This window comes from Panicum virgatum, chromosome 6N (genome assembly GCF_016808335.1).
Source record: "Panicum virgatum strain AP13 chromosome 6N, P.virgatum_v5, whole genome shotgun sequence".
Taxonomy (NCBI): domain Eukaryota; kingdom Viridiplantae; phylum Streptophyta; class Magnoliopsida; order Poales; family Poaceae; genus Panicum; species Panicum virgatum.
The window spans coordinates 43,997,268-44,016,878 of NC_053150.1; the positions used below are offsets into that span (position 1 = coordinate 43,997,268).

At 41.6% G+C, this 19,611-nt stretch overlaps 1 protein-coding gene and 1 long non-coding RNA gene across 3 annotated transcripts; both read left to right on the plus strand.

Annotated features, from left to right (window-relative positions):
• The first annotated feature begins 3,363 nt into the window (after positions 1–3,363).
• Positions 3,364–7,377, plus strand: LOC120679880. 2 transcript variants are annotated; one of them, XR_005677372.1, is made up of 3 exons: positions 3,364–3,852; positions 5,331–6,926; positions 7,013–7,377. It is a non-coding gene; the product is annotated as an uncharacterized LOC120679880 (long non-coding RNA). The 2 variants fall into 2 exon arrangements; XR_005677371.1 differs by having other exon boundaries at positions 3,371–6,926.
• A 3,957-nt stretch (positions 7,378–11,334) lies between these two features.
• Positions 11,335–19,348, plus strand: LOC120678853 (glycoprotein 3-alpha-L-fucosyltransferase A-like). Its single transcript, XM_039960259.1, has 7 exons — positions 11,335–11,812; positions 14,316–14,476; positions 15,021–15,262; positions 16,182–16,286; positions 16,619–16,775; positions 18,265–18,492; positions 18,868–19,348. The coding sequence occupies exons 1-7, from the start codon at positions 11,483–11,485 to the stop codon at positions 19,121–19,123; spliced, it is 1,479 nt and encodes a 492-aa protein (XP_039816193.1). The 5' UTR covers positions 11,335–11,482; the 3' UTR covers positions 19,124–19,348.
• Positions 19,349–19,611: the final 263 nt, after the last annotated feature.

The following is a 19,611-nucleotide window of genomic DNA, read 5'->3' on the forward strand; positions in this document are numbered from 1 at the left end:
TTGCCGAATCTTACAAGATTAAGTTGCTCAATTCGTCTCCATACTATGCTCAGGCCAATGGATAGGCCGAGTCTAGTAATAAGATTTTGATCAAACTTGTCAAGAAGAAGATAGAAGAGAATCCTAGGAGGTGGCATGAAGTGTTATCCGAAGCATTGTGGGCTCATCGTATATCTAGACATGGTGCTGCTAAGGTTACTACTTTTGAGCTTGTGTATGGTCAAGAGGCAGTTTTACCCGTTGAGATAAATCTGGACGCTTATAGATTAGCAAAACAAAATAATCTCTCCGCTATTGTTTACCATGATTTGATGATGGATAATATTAATGAGGTGACCGATAAGCGTTTGAAGGCCGGCTTTGAAGAAAATTGAGAAGGACAAGCTTCGGGTAGCCCGAGCTTACAACAAGAAGGTAAAATTTAAATCTTTTCAGGTTGGAGATCTGGTTTGGAAGACGATTTTGCCTCTTGGAATGAAAAGCAACAAGTTTGGCAAATGATCGCCAAGTTGGGAGGGTCCATACAAGATTATCAAGGTTATCTCCAGTAATTCATATATGATGGAAACGGTGCGAGGTGAGCGTCTACCTAGGGTTATCAATGGGAGATACTTGATGAAATTCTACCCCAGCATGTGGCAAAGTGCGTGAAGACGAAGATGGCCGGTATTAGGTATCGCCCTTAGTTTTATTTTTAGACTTGTACGCTCTGTGTAAAACATGTACATCAATGCTCTGTGTAAAACATGTACATCAGATTAGTTCTTACTTTTTGGTTTGTGAAACTCACCAAAAAGCAAGGGGTCATATGTTGACAGCCAAATTTGATAGATCAGAGACCGACCGTTCTGACGGGCCGGTCTGCCCAGTTCTAGTCCGAGTAGGAGTTGTTTTATTTGTGGAATCTTTGTGTAATCCGACTTGGAAGAGGGGTACGACTTCCCCGGCCTATAAATATAAAGACTAAGGCCGATTGAGGTATTCCCAATCAAATCAATACAAAATACATCTACTATTTGTTTCCCTCGAACACTAGCTTTACCAAACCCTAATTCTGTTCTTCCTGCGTCTCGACGGTGTTTGAAGGTGTTCTGAGTGGCCTGCCGACCTCAGAGCAACTCTAGTTGCGCAAGCTCCGATTGGATCCCTCCCGAGCTCGCGTTTCTAGGCCCGACGTGGTTCTCTGCATCCGACCGGTCTGACTGGTTGGACCGGTCTGACCGGTTCGCCCAGGGCACCGCTGGTGTTGATCGTTTTGACGATCGTTCGAGCGTTCTAGCGTATTCGGGTAGGGTAAGACGACTTATTTTTTGGGACAAATTTCGAATCCTAGAATGACTTATTTTTTTGGGACGGAGGAGTAAATAGCAAGATTCATTTTGATATGACAGGGGTTAAAAAGAATTCCGAGGAATAAACAGGTAGACTGTAGACTCACGAGTGGGATCTGGGTGTAAAGAGGGAAACCTTTTGCCTTCGCTAGTGACGGTATCTGCTGCTGCGCTAGACAGAGAGAATCTACTGTAGCTCAGACGCGTGTACTCTTGCGCCCTAGCCGGTTGCTGGTTACTTCTCGTCTCCCTTGATGAGGGACGATAATGAGGAATATATATATATAGTTATTCTATAATACACCTGAGTGCATTCTGTATAGAGAATGCACCCACCCTCTGGTTGCAACTGAGCTCGTCGTGTAGTTGCAACTGGGTCGCCTCTAGTTGCAATTGGTTCGTGTCAGGTTGCAACTGGATCGGGCCCAATTGCAATTGGTTCATATCTAGTTGCAACAGGATCAAATTTGTCGCAATAGTTCTGTCAGTTGCAATTAGTATGGTGTCGTTGTTGCAATTGGTCGCACGCAGCTGCAATTGGTCCGTCTCTAGTTGCAACTGGGTTGGGTCTGATTGCAATTGCGTCTCTAGTTGCAACTGGGTTGGGTTTGATTGCAATTGGTTCGCGTCCAGTTGCAACATGTCCATTGAGTTGCAATTGGTGCAGTGGCGCAGTTGCAACCGCCACGGTCTGTGCATTTGCTGTTCAGAGTGCACTTCCGTCGCGTTACAATTGATTCGGTGTTCTCGTTGCAATTGGTTTATTCCCGCTGTTGTAATTGGTCTTCGTGGAACTGGTACTGTACCAGTCCCATACCAGTTCACCGGAGCTTCGCCGGAATTGAGATATAGTCTACCGTTTCCAAATCTGAGGGCATGGTTAGAGAGAGGAGGGTGAGGGGATTCGGTGGTTTGCTACTGAGAAAGGAGGGGGCCATGGACAACCATGGATGATGATTCTGGATCTCGTGGGGAGCTCTGTACACAAGGGGATAGCAAGGGGCGAGGCTTGGGGGAGGTAGAGGAGGGCCTTAGGGTGCTCACCACCGAAAGAATCGAGTTTTGGTAGCCTAATCCGGGAGATCGACGAGGGTGGCCTTCCTCCGTACATGAATAGAGGAACGAGAAATTAAAATCCGTCATGTTGCAATGGATATGGTGTCTTCGTTGCAATTGATCTATTTTTGTTGTTGCAATTAGTTTCGCGGAACTACAACCCATGGCAGTTCGCCGAAGCTTCGCCGAAATCGAGCTACAATCCACCGTTTTCAAATCCGAGGACATGGTTAGAGAGAGGAGGACGAGTGGATTCGATTTTTGGGCTTCCCGATGGGGGCTGCTGTTGGAAAAGGACGGGGCCATGGGGCAACCATGGATGATATTCTGGAGCTCGCAGGGAGCTCTGCACAGAAGGGGATAGTAAGAGGCTAGGCTTGGGGATGGTAGAGGAGGATCATAGGGTGCTCACCGTCGAAAGAATCGAGCTCTAGTGGCCTAAAGCGGGAGATCAACGAGGGGCAGCTTCCTCTGTACGTACGCTAACAGAGGAACAGGAAGAAAACGAGCGGAGAGTCGGGACCGAGGGCACCGAGGGCGTGGGGGCGCGCGGGGCCCGGGGAAGGGGGCTGCGCGCAGGATGGGGAGGCGCGTGGGGGATCGAGGTCGGGGGCATGGGGGAACGGGAGCGGGGGAGGCGCGCGGGATCGGGTTGGTTGGTTCGGGAGTTTGGGGGTTTGTGTATTCTATAGCATATGCAACAAGGTGTATTTTAGATCCGTCATATATATATATATATATATATATATATATATATATATATATATATATATATATATATATATATATATATATATATATATATATATATATATATATATATATATACATATTTGCTCCTCTTCAATCGATTGAGATTTTGTCTTTCTCTCAATCGACGATGTGATACGTTGGATCTGATATCCACGGTCGTGAGTGATTCATGTATAAATGTGGAATCGGGTCCGCCTCTCTCTATTTGGTGTACCCGTTTGACTAATATCATGCTACCCGGACTACATTGTTTCGTGTTTCCGTCCCCTTCACTTCTCTCCCTTTCTTCTCCATCCAGCAAGTTCAGCGCAGCGGCGGGGATCTCCCATGGCGCGGCTGCGCCGGCGTCGCCACATCAGGTTGTGCGGGCTGCATCTAGGTCCTTCCTCTTTTCTCCCTGGGCTGTGATGAGGTCAGCTTGCACCGTGCTGGATGAACCAACTAGGAGGTCGCACGGGCTTCGCTCTTCACCAAATGCTCACAGCATTGAGCCGGCTCATGACCCATGCTCCTCGAGCTCGTCGCTGTGAGGGGTGTTCTCCGCTAGTACTATTTTCTCCATTTCCCGTTGGTTTGTGTGTGAGATGGGTTTTACTAGGTTTGATATTTGTATTTGGTTGTCTGTTGATTTGCAGCTATAGGCCTCCAGCTCCTGGCCGGCAGCCCACTCACCGCCTCTTTAGATCCAGGCTGGGTGCTGTGTCCTTTGCAGGTGAGCATTTCTAGTTCCCTCCTCTCTGTATCTGGTTCACCCCATATGGATTCCATGATTGCATTGCATCATATTCCCCCTCCATTTCATGGAGTAAGCATTGCCAACTATGCTCCTGGATCTCGATTTCTGTTGGTCTGGAGCTTCTGTACTTGTTTTCCCCGATAGATGTGTAGTGTGTCTCGATTTGTGCTATTCTAGGATTTCCTCTTGTGTTTATCTGTGATTTGCACCTGCGCTATATATATAATTAGGCTTCTGAATAGGTAATAATGGCATCCGATGATATTGCAATAGAATCCTCACTTCAAATTTCGTTTAAGTGTAATTTGTGCATAGGACAACTATAAGAATCTTAATCTCTATATTTCACAATATTTTATAGTGTCATTTTTCTTCATGTATGTAATTCTAAAGATAATGCATGTGCCCCTTTATCACTGTGTGTCCTTTATATGGCCCCTTTGCCTTGTGTTTCTACTTTCCTGATTCTTTTTGTGTTGGGGCCAGAAGGGTGTTAGTTTATTCCTGCCAATTCTAATTATAATAATTACATATGAGTCCAAATGGAGCAAAAAAAATTACTCTACCTCCACTGCAAGGGGTCAGGATCCTTCTTTTGCAAGCAAGGTATTTTTCAAGTTTCTTTCCCTATTATAGTTTAAATATGTTATAGTTACAGAGAACGATTTTGTTGTATCTTATGTTCTTGCTGGATGTAATTTTTTAGTTTGAGGGGTATAATCAGTCCTCTTTTATTCAATATTTAGTAGCATCTGTTCATATATGCATCTTTGTGGATTTTATTTTTGGTGTATCAACTCGTGCCTATTCTGTTAAGATGTGCTGCTACTTTCTTGGAACATTTATCATTTTTTTTGTGTGACACTACATTCTGGTAGTTGAACTTCCTCTTTTATTTCAACTAGAGTTGCCTAATACTATACTTACACCCCCAAATTTTGGTGCATCTTGTGTGTATGGCCACTATAATTTAAAAAATATGTGTGCAACTTACATTAATCATTTATTTTATTCATTCTGCAGCAACCATGTCTTGCTACTATCCATTTCTATTGCCACTTCTATGTGGTTTTTCTTTTATGTCTGTTTTCAGATGCCACATTGTGCCAACTCTGGATATTTTTAAAATACTCTGGATATGATGTAAATTGATTTAATTCTGAATTTCTATTTTCTCCATGTGTTGAATTGATTAACTTGAACTCTTGTTTTTGCTAGAACAACAATAGTCTGGTACTTAACTTTGTATGGCAAATGATGGTCATTTATAAAGCTATTTACTATATAAAGCTCATATTACCCAGCTAGGAATATTTTTGAACTACTAATGTCAGTTTCAGTTAATAAAGCTATTAGAACAATTTTTTTTACTTCTCTAGTTTCTGGCATATCTAACAGTCTAGACCAGTAACTGAGCTGTCTCTAAAACCTTTGTATGAACTTTTATGCATCAGGTTTCCACCGGTTTCCACCCTACGTTGATTGGCACCAGAAAGAGTAGCTTTCTGATAGTCAGTACTTTGTCAAGCAGTGGGTCTCATGATGGCACTTAAAAGGCTCCATATACACGGATCTCGCTTTTTACAGGAGGTATGATCTCGGATTCTTTGGCGATGGCATATGTTGTTCAGTGTTTAACAGTATAAACGCGAGCATATGCCAATCTCCTGGTGCAGCTTTCTTCTTATGTTGTTTAGTGTTACATCTATCAGGTTACAGGGTTGTTGATTGATGGTTGTATCTTGCATGGCCCATTTAGAAAACAATATTATGTAATTTCATTGACCTTTGGCATTATCAATTTATTATTAAATCATTTTTCATAGTCGACTTAGCTGTTTTGATTAGGTATGTTATACCTATCGTCCATGGGGCTACTTTAAGGAATTGCTTTCCCCCCACTTTGTTCAACCTAGAATGACCACTATGTTTCATACAGATAGCCAATTTAGTGGCTGGAATATCATTTCATTTACTGTTCTCCCTTTCCCTTGTGCATTCCTCATGAATGCCTATTTTTTACTTTCATATTCTAACATTCCGCGATTTACTAATTTCACATGATCTTAATGTCTTTTCATTTTGTTACAACTGTTTTGGCAACCAATATTATTATTATTATTACCCTTGGAGGTTGTTAAGTTCTATCTTACAAGGTGCATACTTAATCCTCTCATTGTACATTGTCTTAACAAAACTAAGATTCAAACCTTCTACTTCTAGCAACTAATGTCTTTTCTTGCATTCTGTTGGAAGAAAATATTTATACATAGGTGTTCTTCACACATCCCTTGTTTAACCTTATTTTGTTTGTGTTGTTTTTTAAGATAAACATGGACTTGTCTTGTGACGACTATGGATGTCTAGGCTTTGCTGATATATATCTATCATTTTTAAGTAGTTAAGTTATTAAATTTTGGAATACAAGAACTATAATTATTAACATGGACCTGTCTTGTTTTTTCAGGCCAAAATTTTCTGATTTTCGTTATTCATATGTGTTTTTTTTTCTTGTTATCAGCCCAAAAATTGTACCTCTAAACCTCTATTTTTAAGCTGTTTTTTCTTGTCATCATCCAAAAATTTGCACTATAAATGTGTGTGTTTTCAGATGTATTTTTTTCTTGTTATCAGACTAGAAATTGTACCAGTAAATGTGTATTTTCTTCTTTAGATCTGTGGGTTTTTGCTTGTTATATCAGCTTAGAAATTGTACCTATAAATGTCTGAGTAAATATAACTTTATTATCAGCTAAAAATTGTACATAGGAAATGAAAGCTTGGAGTCTGAGCAGCAGGATCACCGGTCACATATAATCTGAGCTGAGGGGTGTGTGTGTTACAGAGCTTCTTTCCTCAAAGCTCTATAAGTGGCCACTTTTGCTTAATTTTTAACTCATTTTGCTGCGTTTTTTGGATTGCGACACTGATGATGAATGTCTTCTGATTTTATTTCATTTTGTATCTTACTGAGCATGTGGAGCGAGTTGTTTTTCTCCTTTGCTTGAGACATTAAGCCGAGATTTTCTGAAAGTGACTCCAAGCCTGAGGTATGGTTACACAGAGGCTTGTGTTTTACTAGCATGTGCAATTTATTTATTCTGTTCAGAATTTAAAATATATCTATTGTTCGTAGGATCGAGTATCAATATTAGTCATTTGACAAGATCAAGGTGCCATGACCTCTTCATCTAAGAAATCTGCTTTGCTGTGGCTCATGAGGAACTAATAGTCTTCATTATCCTAATCAATATATATTGGGAAATGGAGAATAAAATAACTCAACACGCTTGAATATATATTTTTATAGCTGTAAATTTCTGTTGTGTAGAAACACAGGCATGCAGCAAGAGGAACAGATGGAGGACCTTTAGTATATAGTAGTAGATGTTAGCTGCATGTGATTGTGTGATATGAGTCTTATTATATGCAAATTACATGGATTTTGGTAATTGTGATTTTTTTAGCAAAATTATAATTGTAACTTTGTTGTTGCTGAAATTTTTTGCCTGTAACTTTTTATTTTCTTGTTATATTTTTGGGTCTTTATGTTGTACTTGAGCTGCCAATAGAAAATAGAAGCCTCAAACAAACATGTAGCTTAGTTCTGTTATGGCTGTGTGGCCACTACAGATTAGACACTTTTTTATAACATGCTTTTACTTGCTAGTATTCTTATGGGCGATATTTTCTTCTATGTATATGTTGTGTACACTCATGTCGAACAACAATGAGTTGGGCTTTTAACAATTAAAAGCTTAAATCTTTAACCAATGACTAGTTAATAACAAAGACCCGTTAGAAGCAACTGGCAACTGTGCTTTGACAGAACAAGAAAGCAGGAGCAGCTCTGCCTATATCAACGCTAACGGGTTGAAACGAAAAATAGGTGAACCCGACAACACACTTAGTGCAGGAAAGCTGACGGACAGCAGGCAGCCCGCTGGATGATGATGCAACAGTTAAAACCGGTGATTGATGGATACCGCAAATATCAATCGATTGACATCTAGACAGATCCATATATATATATATATATATATATATATATATATATATATATATATATATATATATATATATATATATATCCTATGTGGATCCAAACAGGACGTTACATAAGTTCTGTCGAAGAAAAAAATGTAGTGCAATATACATTCAATGATGAGCCTTTCGAGCAAGGATAATAATTTAGCTTATTGCTGGCTGTAAGGATACTTGTATCCTACTTTTCAGCACATTTGTATAGTGGTTAGTCTATTCACCATTAATGTATAGCCCACATATCTCCATAAATTTTCTTTTTGTGTCAAAGCAGACTGTAAACTTACAGCCCACTTTCCCTCTCTCTCCTCTCCTCTCTTCTTCACCTCATCATTCAGCTTGCTTACAGCCTGCTATAATACTTGCTCTTATACATTATTACTACTACTATGTATCTATCTAGATTTGCTAAAACGACCAACAATTTGAAATGGAGGATCTAGTAGTTACTAATTAATTTTTTCTAGAAACCTCAATAACAATTAAAGAGCAGGTTAAGTAGTATTCCCCAGCTCCTCTACGGCCTGCAGCATATTCAGGGCCGGCCCTGAGGCAGTGCGGGCGGTGCTACCACACCAGGCCTCCAAAAATTAGAGGCTCTAAAAATTGCTATGCTAAGAGACCTGTCAAGTCACATGTAACACTTATACTTATAAATTAGTTTGTTTTGGTGTTAAAAAGGATTGAATCAAGTATTCGGTATGATCCCCTCCTAGACTTTATAACCCGTATTGTTGGGCGTGACATCTCTGTTCAGTTGGATGAATAAAGCAACGAGCTGTGTTGGGATTAAAAAAAATCTTAAGTGCCAACAAAGCCCGGTTGCAAGTTTACATAGAGAGAGTAGACCTAATAAAGAGGAAGACCAATTAATAACTCCTGCACCATCTGCCTAGCTGCACGTCTCAATGCCTACTTGACTTCCTCGCGGGACGCCGTCACAATCTGCACATTACCAATTTACCGCCTGTTTGTCGTGCCCGACTGCCAATTTAATTTCTTATATTTTTATGGTGAACAGGTGGCCTCTATTTTTTGTTCTGCGCCGGATCACCAAAAAGTCTGGGCCGGCCCTGAGCATAAAGGCAAATAAAACGAACCAGATCTGTGTTTGGTTTGGGGTGTAAAAAATTTGGCGAAAACTTTTTGGCCCTTTGACCACTAATTTAGAGTATTAAATGAAGTCTAATTACAAAAACCACCTCCACACCCCCGTGTAAATCGCGAGACGAATCTAATGAGCCTTTTGACCGCGTGATTAGAGAACGGTCACTGTAGTATCACTGTAGCAAATGATCAATTAATTACCGTCATTAGATTCGTCTCGAAAAGTTACACCCATCCCTGAAAAAGTTTTGCAAATAGACTTTATTTAGTACTCCATACATGTGCGATTCTCTTCTCGAGAAAAATGCACATAAAAATTCACTTTAGTAGCCAAACACGGCGAAGCAGCCCCTTCGGTCATGGTGGGTTTAACTAAACAAAGGGCGCGTTTAGTTCCGAAATCAAAAATTTTTGGTTGTCAAATCAACAGTTTGACCAGATATCGGAAGGACTTTTCAGACACTAATTAAAAAACTAATTTTAGAACTCACCTGGAAACCGCGAGATGAATCTTGTGAGGCCTTTGACCGCATCATTAGCACAAGTGGGTTACTGTAGCACTTATGGCTAATCATGCACTAATTAGGATCAAAAGATTCATCTCGCCGTGTACATCCAAACTGTGCAATTAGTTTTGTTGTTTAACTACGTTTAATACTCCATACACGTGTCCAAAAGAAGAGACACAAATTTCGATGCGAAAATTTTTGGAAACTAAACGCGCCCAAATTAACAAACCCTACGTGCACACACGCACGGTTGGGCTAAAAAGAAAGCCCTAGCCTAGCCTAGGGAGGTGCAGGCGTGCAGCTAGCCAGCCATCCTAGGCACATATATAGCCACGAAAAAAAACCTCGGTGGGAAAGAAAGATGATCCCATGATCGCTTACTTTTTAGATGGTTACGCGGTCGCTGGATGAGCATGCACGATGGATTAGGAAAGAGGGGCTTGCAGGTCGGTCGGCACACCCGTGCGCGGGCCTGATTGATCGTAACCACCAAAAAGATACCTTCATTCTCCTCTCCGGCTCTCCCAGCCCAGGTATAGAGCAAATTAAAGATTCACTCGCTTTGTTTTCACCAAGTTGCTAGAGTGAGTTAAAAATTAAAGATTTCAGACTTCGGACTTCAGAGTGAATAGCAAATTAAAGATTCACTCGCTTTGTTTTACCTCTCTATTAATTTATCATACGTTTTCTAGAGTGAGTTATTCTTGTGTTAAGAGCGGGCATTCCATAAGATGCATGTGGACATGCATGTGCACGGTGTGCATGATTCGGCCCCTTTTCCAGTCGCGCTAGCTGTTTTTAACCGGCCTACCGATCTGTCCTTGTTCTGCTGTCCCCGGACACGGAGTGCACGGATGGCACTCCGTAACGATTTATATTGCTCCCATGCGTCCTGATCCACCGTCACAGCATGTTCAGGGTTGTTCCCTTTGTGCTTGTGGTCCAGCACGCCTTTTTACCGCCTGATGACGGTGAGAGGACAAGCAGCAAGCGAAAAAGTTTGTCCTAAGAACATGGGCTACGACGCCGCTTACGCCCAACAAAAAGAAATCTTAAGAATAAGAACACCGGTTAATAGTTTCGTTGGTGGGCCAAGGCTCGGTCCACTTAACTAATTAGGCCTAATAAGGGAAGCAGCGCCTTGCCAAATGCTGAAGGGCTGGTCGCTCAATTTTCTTGCTAGGCTGAGTGGTTGACAAGTTTGTTGCGGCCTGGTTTACTTGGAGCCCAAAGCCCTGGTGGCCTAGACTAGAATTCTGCTTGGACCCAGGTACCCAGCGTCCGCGGCCCATTACTTTACCAAATGGGTCCCAACCTGGCTGTTCTACGGACGAAACATTTGGCCTAAGGCTCGCTCCAACCGTTCCCTCGAAGCTCTCTCTCCCTAGGGGGGAGTTCCTCCTCTTATATTCTAATCACATTATTTTTTCATTATATTAATCTCGTTTGAGTCCCGTAATATAATGATAATGTGTATTATGACAATATAAATATTGTATGATTTTTTAAATTTAAAAATAATAAATAAATAGTTAGTTAATGAGTGATAGTATATAGAGAGAATAGATATGTGGAATGGTTGGAGAGAAGGAGTTATAGGGGGAGAAATTTTTTGGAGAAAAATAGTAAAATATAGTAAATACTAAATAGTACGTTTGGGGGTTGGATGGGGAATGTTTGGAGATAGCCTAAAAGGCCGCCGCTCTCTTTCACTGACATGTGGTACCGTCCGCCCTCCCTCCCAAGTCCCAACGCAGCCGGAGCCGGCCGAGCCGGACCAAAAATCTCACCCGAGCGGCAGGGGAGATCTCGACAGAGGCTGGGTCGTGGGTCCATTTCCAACGACCGGGTCGCTCAACGACTCCGCCCACCCTCCCCGGCCGCCCCCGGCGATCCCACCCCCACCCCCGCCGGCGCCGCCGAGGCGTCCGCGAGGAGGGCCACCGATGAAGGGCGCCTCCAACTCCCAGGCGGGCGCGCAGGCGCAGGCCGGCCGGCGGCGGCGCTGGGGGCTGCTGCTGCCGCTCCTCGTCGGCGCCGCCTTCCTCGCCGAGATCGCGTTCCTCGGCCGCCTCGACATGGCGAAGAACGCCGAGGCGGTCGAGAGCTGGACCACCTCCTTCTACCGCCGCTCCGCCAACTGGGGCGAGGGCGGGGGAGGCGACGAGGGCGACGACGAGATCCGGCGGTGCGAGGAGCGGCTCGAGAGGGAGGACGCCGTGCCGTACGACCGCGACTTCGACAGGGACCCCGTGCTCGTCGGCGGCGCTGCCAAGGTCTCTTTCATGCCCACTGCCTTCGTGCTCTTAGTTTGAGTTAGGACAGTTAGTTTTGTAACGACGGGATCTGCTGCGCAAGGGTATCGAATTTGTTCCATAAGTTTCAGCAAAATCTGTGCTGTGAAAACTAGACCATCTAACCTTAGCATTAGTCTCATGAACTTTTCAATACTTGGTGAAGCACGACACCATTTTATGCTCGCTGTTTCTTAAGTTTAGCTCTTCATTCCGAAATTTATGGAATATTGAGTCGCCTGAACAACATATATAATATAATGACTTAATGAGTAAGTCGTTGAATGATACAATGGGCTCCATCAGATTGCTTGTGGTCCGCTTGTATGTACATTATCTGAAATAGTGCCACTAGTTCCTAGCTGATTGCCAAACCTTAAGCTCATGTATCATGTGTTCAGGTAGCATCTGGTGTAACTAAGTTAACGCGAGAAATCGAGCCTGGTAGAAATAAGGCCACAACAAGCGAAATGCTTCATTTTAGTTTCTATTCTTGTTCTGTCCCATACTGGCCATGCTTGACATGAGAGCTGATGGGCTTATCCCAGCCTAACTGCTCGATTGGCTGGTTTTTGATGTTCAGTCCAAGGTCTAAACCTAGAGTACTAAACCTTAGTACTAGATTAGTACTCTCCTCCATGAGTGCTAATGGGAAGCTGTGGAAATGTTAATTCATGTCATCTCTGCTGCCACTATTTATTGCTAAAAATTTTAATTGGAATAGTTTTTACAGATGAACGAGATAAGTTTGAATAGCGTTAGCGTATGGTTTAGTTAACTGACATTTGGCATTTATTTCTTCTTCAATTAATATTTTGATATTTACTCTTCGGAGGGACTGCTACATTCGAACAGATCTGGTGTCCTGTTCATGTAGAAAGAAAAGTCGAACCAGTGTTTAATGTGTTACTCAAGTAGCGATTTCTGAATACAATGGAGCAAGAAATTCCCAAGAGTGACTAATAAATACCCTCCTTTCTATTTTATCCTCTGTTTCAATTTTTATTGTTCTGAAAGCTCTGGGATGTCTTTGGTTCTAGAAGCAGTGGTAGAACTTGCCCAAACTACCTGCTTGGGGGGGGGGGGGGATCTCTATTGAAAAACTCAGTACTAAAATTTACAGAATGGTGGATTATGGAAGGTAAAATACTAGTTTACAGCCTAGCATGCAGCAAACAACAGCTTCTTAATTATGCATATTGTGCCAGAATGAAAAGGGGGACACAGCCCGAGCTGCTTGGCTTGATGCTCCAACCTGTTATGGAGGATTATAATAATGTGTTTTTGGTGCCAGTGAGATCCCTTGGTGTATGCTCTTTGCTGATGATGTGGTGCTAGTTGACGAGAGTAGGGCAGGAGTTAATAGGAAGTTAGAGCTGTGGAGACGCACGTTAGAGTCGAAAGGGTTCATACTTAGTAGGACCAAGACCGAGTACATGATATGCGATTTCAGCGCGACTAGGCATGAGGGGGGAGACGTTAGTCTAGATGGACAAGTGGTGGTCCAGAAGGATACTTTTCGGTATTTAAGATCGGTGCTACAAAAGGATGGCGACATTGATGAAGATGTTAGGCATAGAATTTCAGCTGGCTGGTTGAAATGGCGGCAAACTTCTGGCATCCTTTGTGACAAGAGGGTGCCACAAAAGCTAAAAGGCAAATTCTATAGGACAGCAATTCGTCCGGCAATGCTATACGGTGCTGAATGTTGGCCTACAAAAAGGCGACATGTCCAGCAACTGAGTGTAGCAGAGATGCGGATGTTGCGGTGGTTTTGCGGGCACACAAGGAGGGATAGAGTCCGGAGCGAAGTTATTCGGGATAGGGTCGGAGTGGCACCAATTGAGGAGAAACTTACCCAGCATCGGCTGAGATGGTTTGGACATGTCCAACGAAGGCCTCCTGAGACGCCGGTGCGTAATGGGGTTCTTGAGCGGGTCGATAATGTAAAGAGGGGTAGAGGTAGACCTAAACTGACGTGGGATGAGTCGGTTAAGAGAGACCTTAAGGATTGGAATATCTCTAAAGAGATAGCTTTGGATAGGAGCGCTTGGAGACTAGCTATCAATGTGCCTGAACCTTGAACTTATTTCTTTCGGGTTTCATCTCTAGCCTACCCCAACTTGCTTGGGGAAAAAGGCTATGTTGTTGTTGTTGTTTTTTGTGCCAGTGCTTGCTTCACTTTACGTATGTTTGGGATTGCTGATAATGAGTTGAACTAGGCTTATAATGTAAACTGATGTCCCAGTTTACGTAAGAAAAGCAGTGTTGAAAGCTTTTTGTCTAAAAAATGCTTTTGGAAATTTGATCATTGGTGGGGTGTTGTTCACTTAAGAATAAGAGGTGCCAAGTGTTTGTGTTCACACTGTTAGTGGCATGATGTTATATAGGGAAATGGTGTTGCATATCCTAACATATGTACCATCCATAGCTTGCATCGCTCCTCTCTCTTCATGATACTTATGTGTTTCTTTTTCTCACTCAGGATTGGAATAAATGTGCTGTAGGATGTGAGTTTGGGTTTTCTGCGAGTAAGACCCCTGATGCTACTTTTGGAATAGCACCAGATTCTTCTGTAGAAAGCATCCTCAGATCAATGGAATCATCTCAATATTATTCAGAAAACAATATTGATGTGGCTCGAGGGTGGGTAAGAACCAAGTTATTTCTGTTTGGTGATTTCGTACCACATTCTTTACCTGTTTGAAATGATTTTCTAAATTTGGTACAATGAACTTCAACTGTACTCCACATTTAATACTGCTTTGGTTACAAAAATTATATTTCCATATATGGGATATTGACACTAGAACTAGTTTTCTGCCTCCTAATATCCATGTTAAGGAGTGCAACGTTGAGGGACTAATGTGAGCATAGTTTATTCTTATTGTTTATGGTATGTAAGAATGTATGGACTATTGTTTGAAGGCCAAATACTATTGCTTCCTGATGTTTAACCATTGTTGTTTCAAAGAAAGAGGAAAAAGCAAGCAGCCACGACAAGCTCATCCGCTGGAAATGCTTTTGATCTTGAGCTGAGCACTTTGTTGATTGCTATCCTCATTCTGTACCATGTTTCATCATTCATGCCCTGCTATTCAGCTTTGGAATTTTGTCTTCAGAAGCAGGATTTATTAATATTGAGAATCATTGTTCTAATGGGCTAGCAATTTCATTGCCTTCTATACAGGAGAGGGTACAAAATTGTGATGACAACCAGCCTTTCCTCAGATGTACCCGTTGGTTACTTTTCATGGGCTGAATATGATATCATGGCACCTGTGCCTCCAAAGACCGAAGAGGCTCTTGCTGCAGCCTTTATTTCCAACTGTGGTGCGCGGAACTTCCGTTTGCAAGCACTTGAGATGCTTGAAAACTTGGATGTGAAAATCGATTCATATGGTGGTTGTCATCGTAACCGCGATGGCAAAGGTACACCTTCTCTGCTGTATGTTAGCATCATCTTTTTCTTGGTGTCATTGTTGGCACACAAATGGGATATTTTCTGTTCTGCTTGCAAAAGTTGGTACTCCCTCTGTCCATAGCATAGTTTGGAATGATAAATCCATCAAAAGTAGATTTTTTGACCATTGATTTCTCTTCCACCGTATTGTCAATGAACTTGAATTACTCCACATCAGTAGCAGTGCACGAAATCAGGGTGGCAGATAAGCTACTTATTTTGTTGTGAATAAGAAATGCTTGGTGTCGGTACCCAATTTCTACTTATCTCACTTTGTCATGTCGACTAACAAGTAAGCCGCATGCCCTCCCTAATCCACCTATTGCTTCCAGTTCTCACTTCCTTCTGCATTATGGCTTGGAGAAAGTATTACTGGCATTGGGAGGGCTAAGATCTCCACCTTACTGCCACCCACCAGATCCGCACCTTTAATTCACTATCTCTTCACAGGCATATCAATGTCACCATCTCTAGTTGTAGTAGATGTGACAGCATTAGTCACAGTTCATTTTGCAAAGACTTAGTATTATCCAAGGTCCCTGTTTTCCATTTGCATTAATAAAGGTGTGCCTAGTAAATCAATTAAGGTGTATATGTAGGTTTAAGGTCCATCTTGGAATGCTACATTTCATGGGAATCATGTAGGAATATAATATTATTGTGCCTTGCCAATTTCCTAGCAGTGACAGTAGGTTTGGATTATGGTCTTCTTGTAGCCATGTTAGATCCTCGAAGATATTGTTACGTTCACCTTCGCTGTTAATTGATGCTTTTCTCTGATTATTAATCCTTTTATTTTTTATGCGTAGTTTCTGCTGTTGGGATGCATTGTATTTGACTGCGAGCTTGTAGTTCACACTTCACACTCTATCTCTTGCTTGGGTGCAGTGGACAAAGTGGAGACTTTGAAGCGCTACAAGTTCAGCTTGGCTTTTGAGAATTCTAATGAGGAGGATTATGTAACAGAAAAGTTTTTTCAGTCGCTGGTAGCAGGTAACTGTTTATACCCACAACTTTCCACTAAATACTCTTCCACCATTGCATGCTGAGGATACGTTTGTTTTCATATGTTTAGTTCATCTATAGGATGAAGCATTTCACCCCATGGGCAGATTTCCTGTCCTTTTAGATTGTTTCTCTATAATTAGCTAACTGATGCAGTAATTTATTTCCAATTGATGTTGTAAACATGCAAAAAAAAATCAATCTGCAATTCTTATTTTATCAGCCGAAAATATTCTGAAACGGTATTTGTGAATTCTAAAGTTGTAAGTGGAATGTAGTGTAGTGATTGACTATTTCATTTCCCTTCCCTTCCACTACAGGTTCTATTCCAGTTGTTGTTGGTGCTCCGAATATTCAGGAGTTTTCTCCAGGAGAAGGCGCAATATTACATATTAAGGAGCTTGATGATGTTGCTTCAGTTGCAAAGACAATGAAAAATATTGCTTCAAATCCTGATGCCTTCAATCAGTCCTTGAGGTAAATGCCAAGCCTTGCACAGTCATGGTGATATTGGGACAATTGTATATTGATTTAGCATGATCTGCAATGAATCAGGTTTCCTGTGTGTATCTATTGGAGTTTAGTTCAACTTCATAAGGAGTGGCATGTATTACGTTATCAGCTTTATTATAGTGAATCGGTGCTGGTTTGAACAATTAAATTTTTCCATATCAAGATCAGGTGATAACAAACATTTTATTTATAACGATGTGCCTTCCTGAGTAACTGAATCACCATGAAATTAAAGAGTTGCCCCTTAACAAAACAGTTTCTCCTTAAAGACGGTATAGTGTGGCTCAACTTTGGTAGTAAAGCTCACCTTGCAAATTCTTTACCTCTGTGGTTTTGACACTGCCAAAGCATGAAAGCTACAAACCACAAACTGAATTAATGGGTAAACTGCTTCAGTTAGGCCACAGGTCATAACTGTGAGAGACTCAATTTCTTAATGATGTTATCAATAGGTTATCTATTTTTAGGAAACTGATTCACAGATGGCATTTGACATTATGATCCATGTACATACCTTGTTTTTATAAGATCCATGTACATACCTTGGCACTGCGCTTGAATGCTCCCCTTTTGCCTATGCCAATGTGAAGAAAAATGGGCATGCTAATTGGACAAAACTGTGAGGGTCTCTAGCACTTGTGGGGCATAATGTACTACTGTGAGCCTGTGCCAGGATTTGATTTGACATCACACCCTTGTTTCACGCTTAGGATTTCTGGAGTTTCTGCTTGCAGCAATTATTTGGTGCATAACATGCTGGTATCACTGAGTGTTTTTTCAGATTTTCCATTTAAAGTCTATATGAGTATATTTTATCTCTCTTGTAAGGCCAGCAGAAACCAGGGCATGAGAAAATGCCACATCACCCCAATTAATCCCACCATCCAATTCTAAATCCTAAGAATTCAAATGGACATACTACTTAGAAAAAATACTTTAAGCATATGCGTGCAAGAACCTGCTAGAATTTCCATGAAACTAAAACTAATAAGAGTGCCACATTGCTCCATTTTTAGCTTCACACAAGTGCACCTTGGAGAGTAATCATCCGCAATGCAATTTAAAACACAATTTGTGTGAAGCTAAAAATTTGTCGTCAGCTTATTTTGGTGATCGGAAAAGGAATCGTAAATTCATTTTGTTTACATCTCTTAGTAAGACTAAGTATCTGTTCACAATTTCTTTGGATATTGATACTTTAATAGTACCAGAATTTCTATTACTAAATTCAGAGTGAATACTTCTTCTGCAACATGTGTGTTTGATCCTAGTTATATTGATGGAGGCTTAAAGTATTGCTGTGAAATTTTGTCAAAGGTCATCCTATTAAAAGGAAGAATATTGTCTATTGGTTACATTTGCCACTGCAGTTGTAAAAAATCATCTTGCAACCATTATTATAGCACCTGTTGTAAACAGTAAAATATATCTCATTCTTTGTTTGAATGTGTAGGTGGAAGTATGATGGTCCGTCAGATTCTTTCAAAGCTCTTATCGACATGGCAGCAGTTCATTCATCTTGTCGGCTTTGCATACATATTGCTACAAAAATTCATGAGAAAGAGGAAAGGACTCCAAAATTTGCAAGTCGTCCTTGTAGCTGTTCCAGCAAAAAGGGAACAGTTTACCACTTATTTGTCCGAGAGAGAGGACAGTTTAAGTCAGAGAGCATTTATCTGAGGTATGGAAGTTTTACTGCTGTGCTCACCCTCAATATTTTTGAGATATGAAAGCTACAAAATAATTAAATTAAAAAAATCAAAGGAATGCAAAAAGATACACACAGGTTATATTGGTGAGGCCTGATTATAATGACATAGATTAGAAAAGAAAATACAACTGCATTTCAATCATAGGTCTTACGGTAATTGAGAAAAGTACCCTGCTAGTTACATTAGGAAAGCAAACTTCGTATGCTTTGTGGTCTTTTAGCTCTTTTGTTCGTTTTCTCACAATTCAGCAACCTATCCTACTGGTTATGTTTTGAGTGGCAATGTCCATTGTATCTCTTGCTGCCTGTATATATTTAAACATGCTTACAATCTTTGATGTGCAGATCGGACCAGATAACTCTGGGTGCTTTGGAGTCCGCGGTGCTTGCTAAATTCAGGTCCCTCAACCACGTTCCTGTATGGAAGGACGAAAGACCACCGAGTATTAGAGGTGGGGACGATCTGAAGGTATACAAGATCTACCCAGTCGGTCTAACACAGCGTCAAGCGTTATACGGTTTCAGGTTCAGAGACGATTCAGAACTTGAGCAACACATCAAAGACCACCCCTGTGCAAAGCTTGAAGTAATTTTTGTATAACCATGCTCTAGACACACGTGTTTCCCATTCTTACCAAACTTCACGGTGCTGAGTTTCGCTGTACTGTAAATCTAGGGTGTTTTATGTAGCAGTGAAACTGATGATGCTAGTACAGATGACCAACCAGGTGTAAATTTTCATCGACAGACGGCAGTAAACAGCAGTTCCTCCCTTCAGGAACAACCGCAGAGGAATTGACACGTTTTTGTGAAGGATTTATGCAAATTGTTCGCTGCTGCAAGGCTTATTCGAATTTCGACCTCCTAAGCTTACTAACCAATAACCATGCTACATTGCTACTCTCCTACCAGGAGAGGAGACGATGCTGATGCCTCACCCTTAACCTGAACCTGCTGGACCCCCTTGTGGCCTTGTGTGTTTTCCACTGAACCAAGACACTACTGTCTTCAGTTCAACTACCTCGGCCGCTGTTGCGCTGGACAGCCTGAAAAGCAGGTGGATGGAAAATGGGATGCCGCGCCATCTGT

Coding starts and splice junctions, on each gene's coding strand:
- LOC120678853 (XM_039960259.1), top strand. CDS start 11,483: ATGAAGGGCGCCTCCAACTCCCAGGCGGGCGCGCAGGCGCAGGCCGGC. Junction 16,287..16,618: donor TTTTCAGTCGCTGGTAGCAG/GTAACTGTTTAT, acceptor CTTCCACTACAG/GTTCTATTCCAGTTGTTGTT. Junction 18,493..18,867: donor TCAGAGAGCATTTATCTGAG/GTATGGAAGTTT, acceptor TTTGATGTGCAG/ATCGGACCAGATAACTCTGG.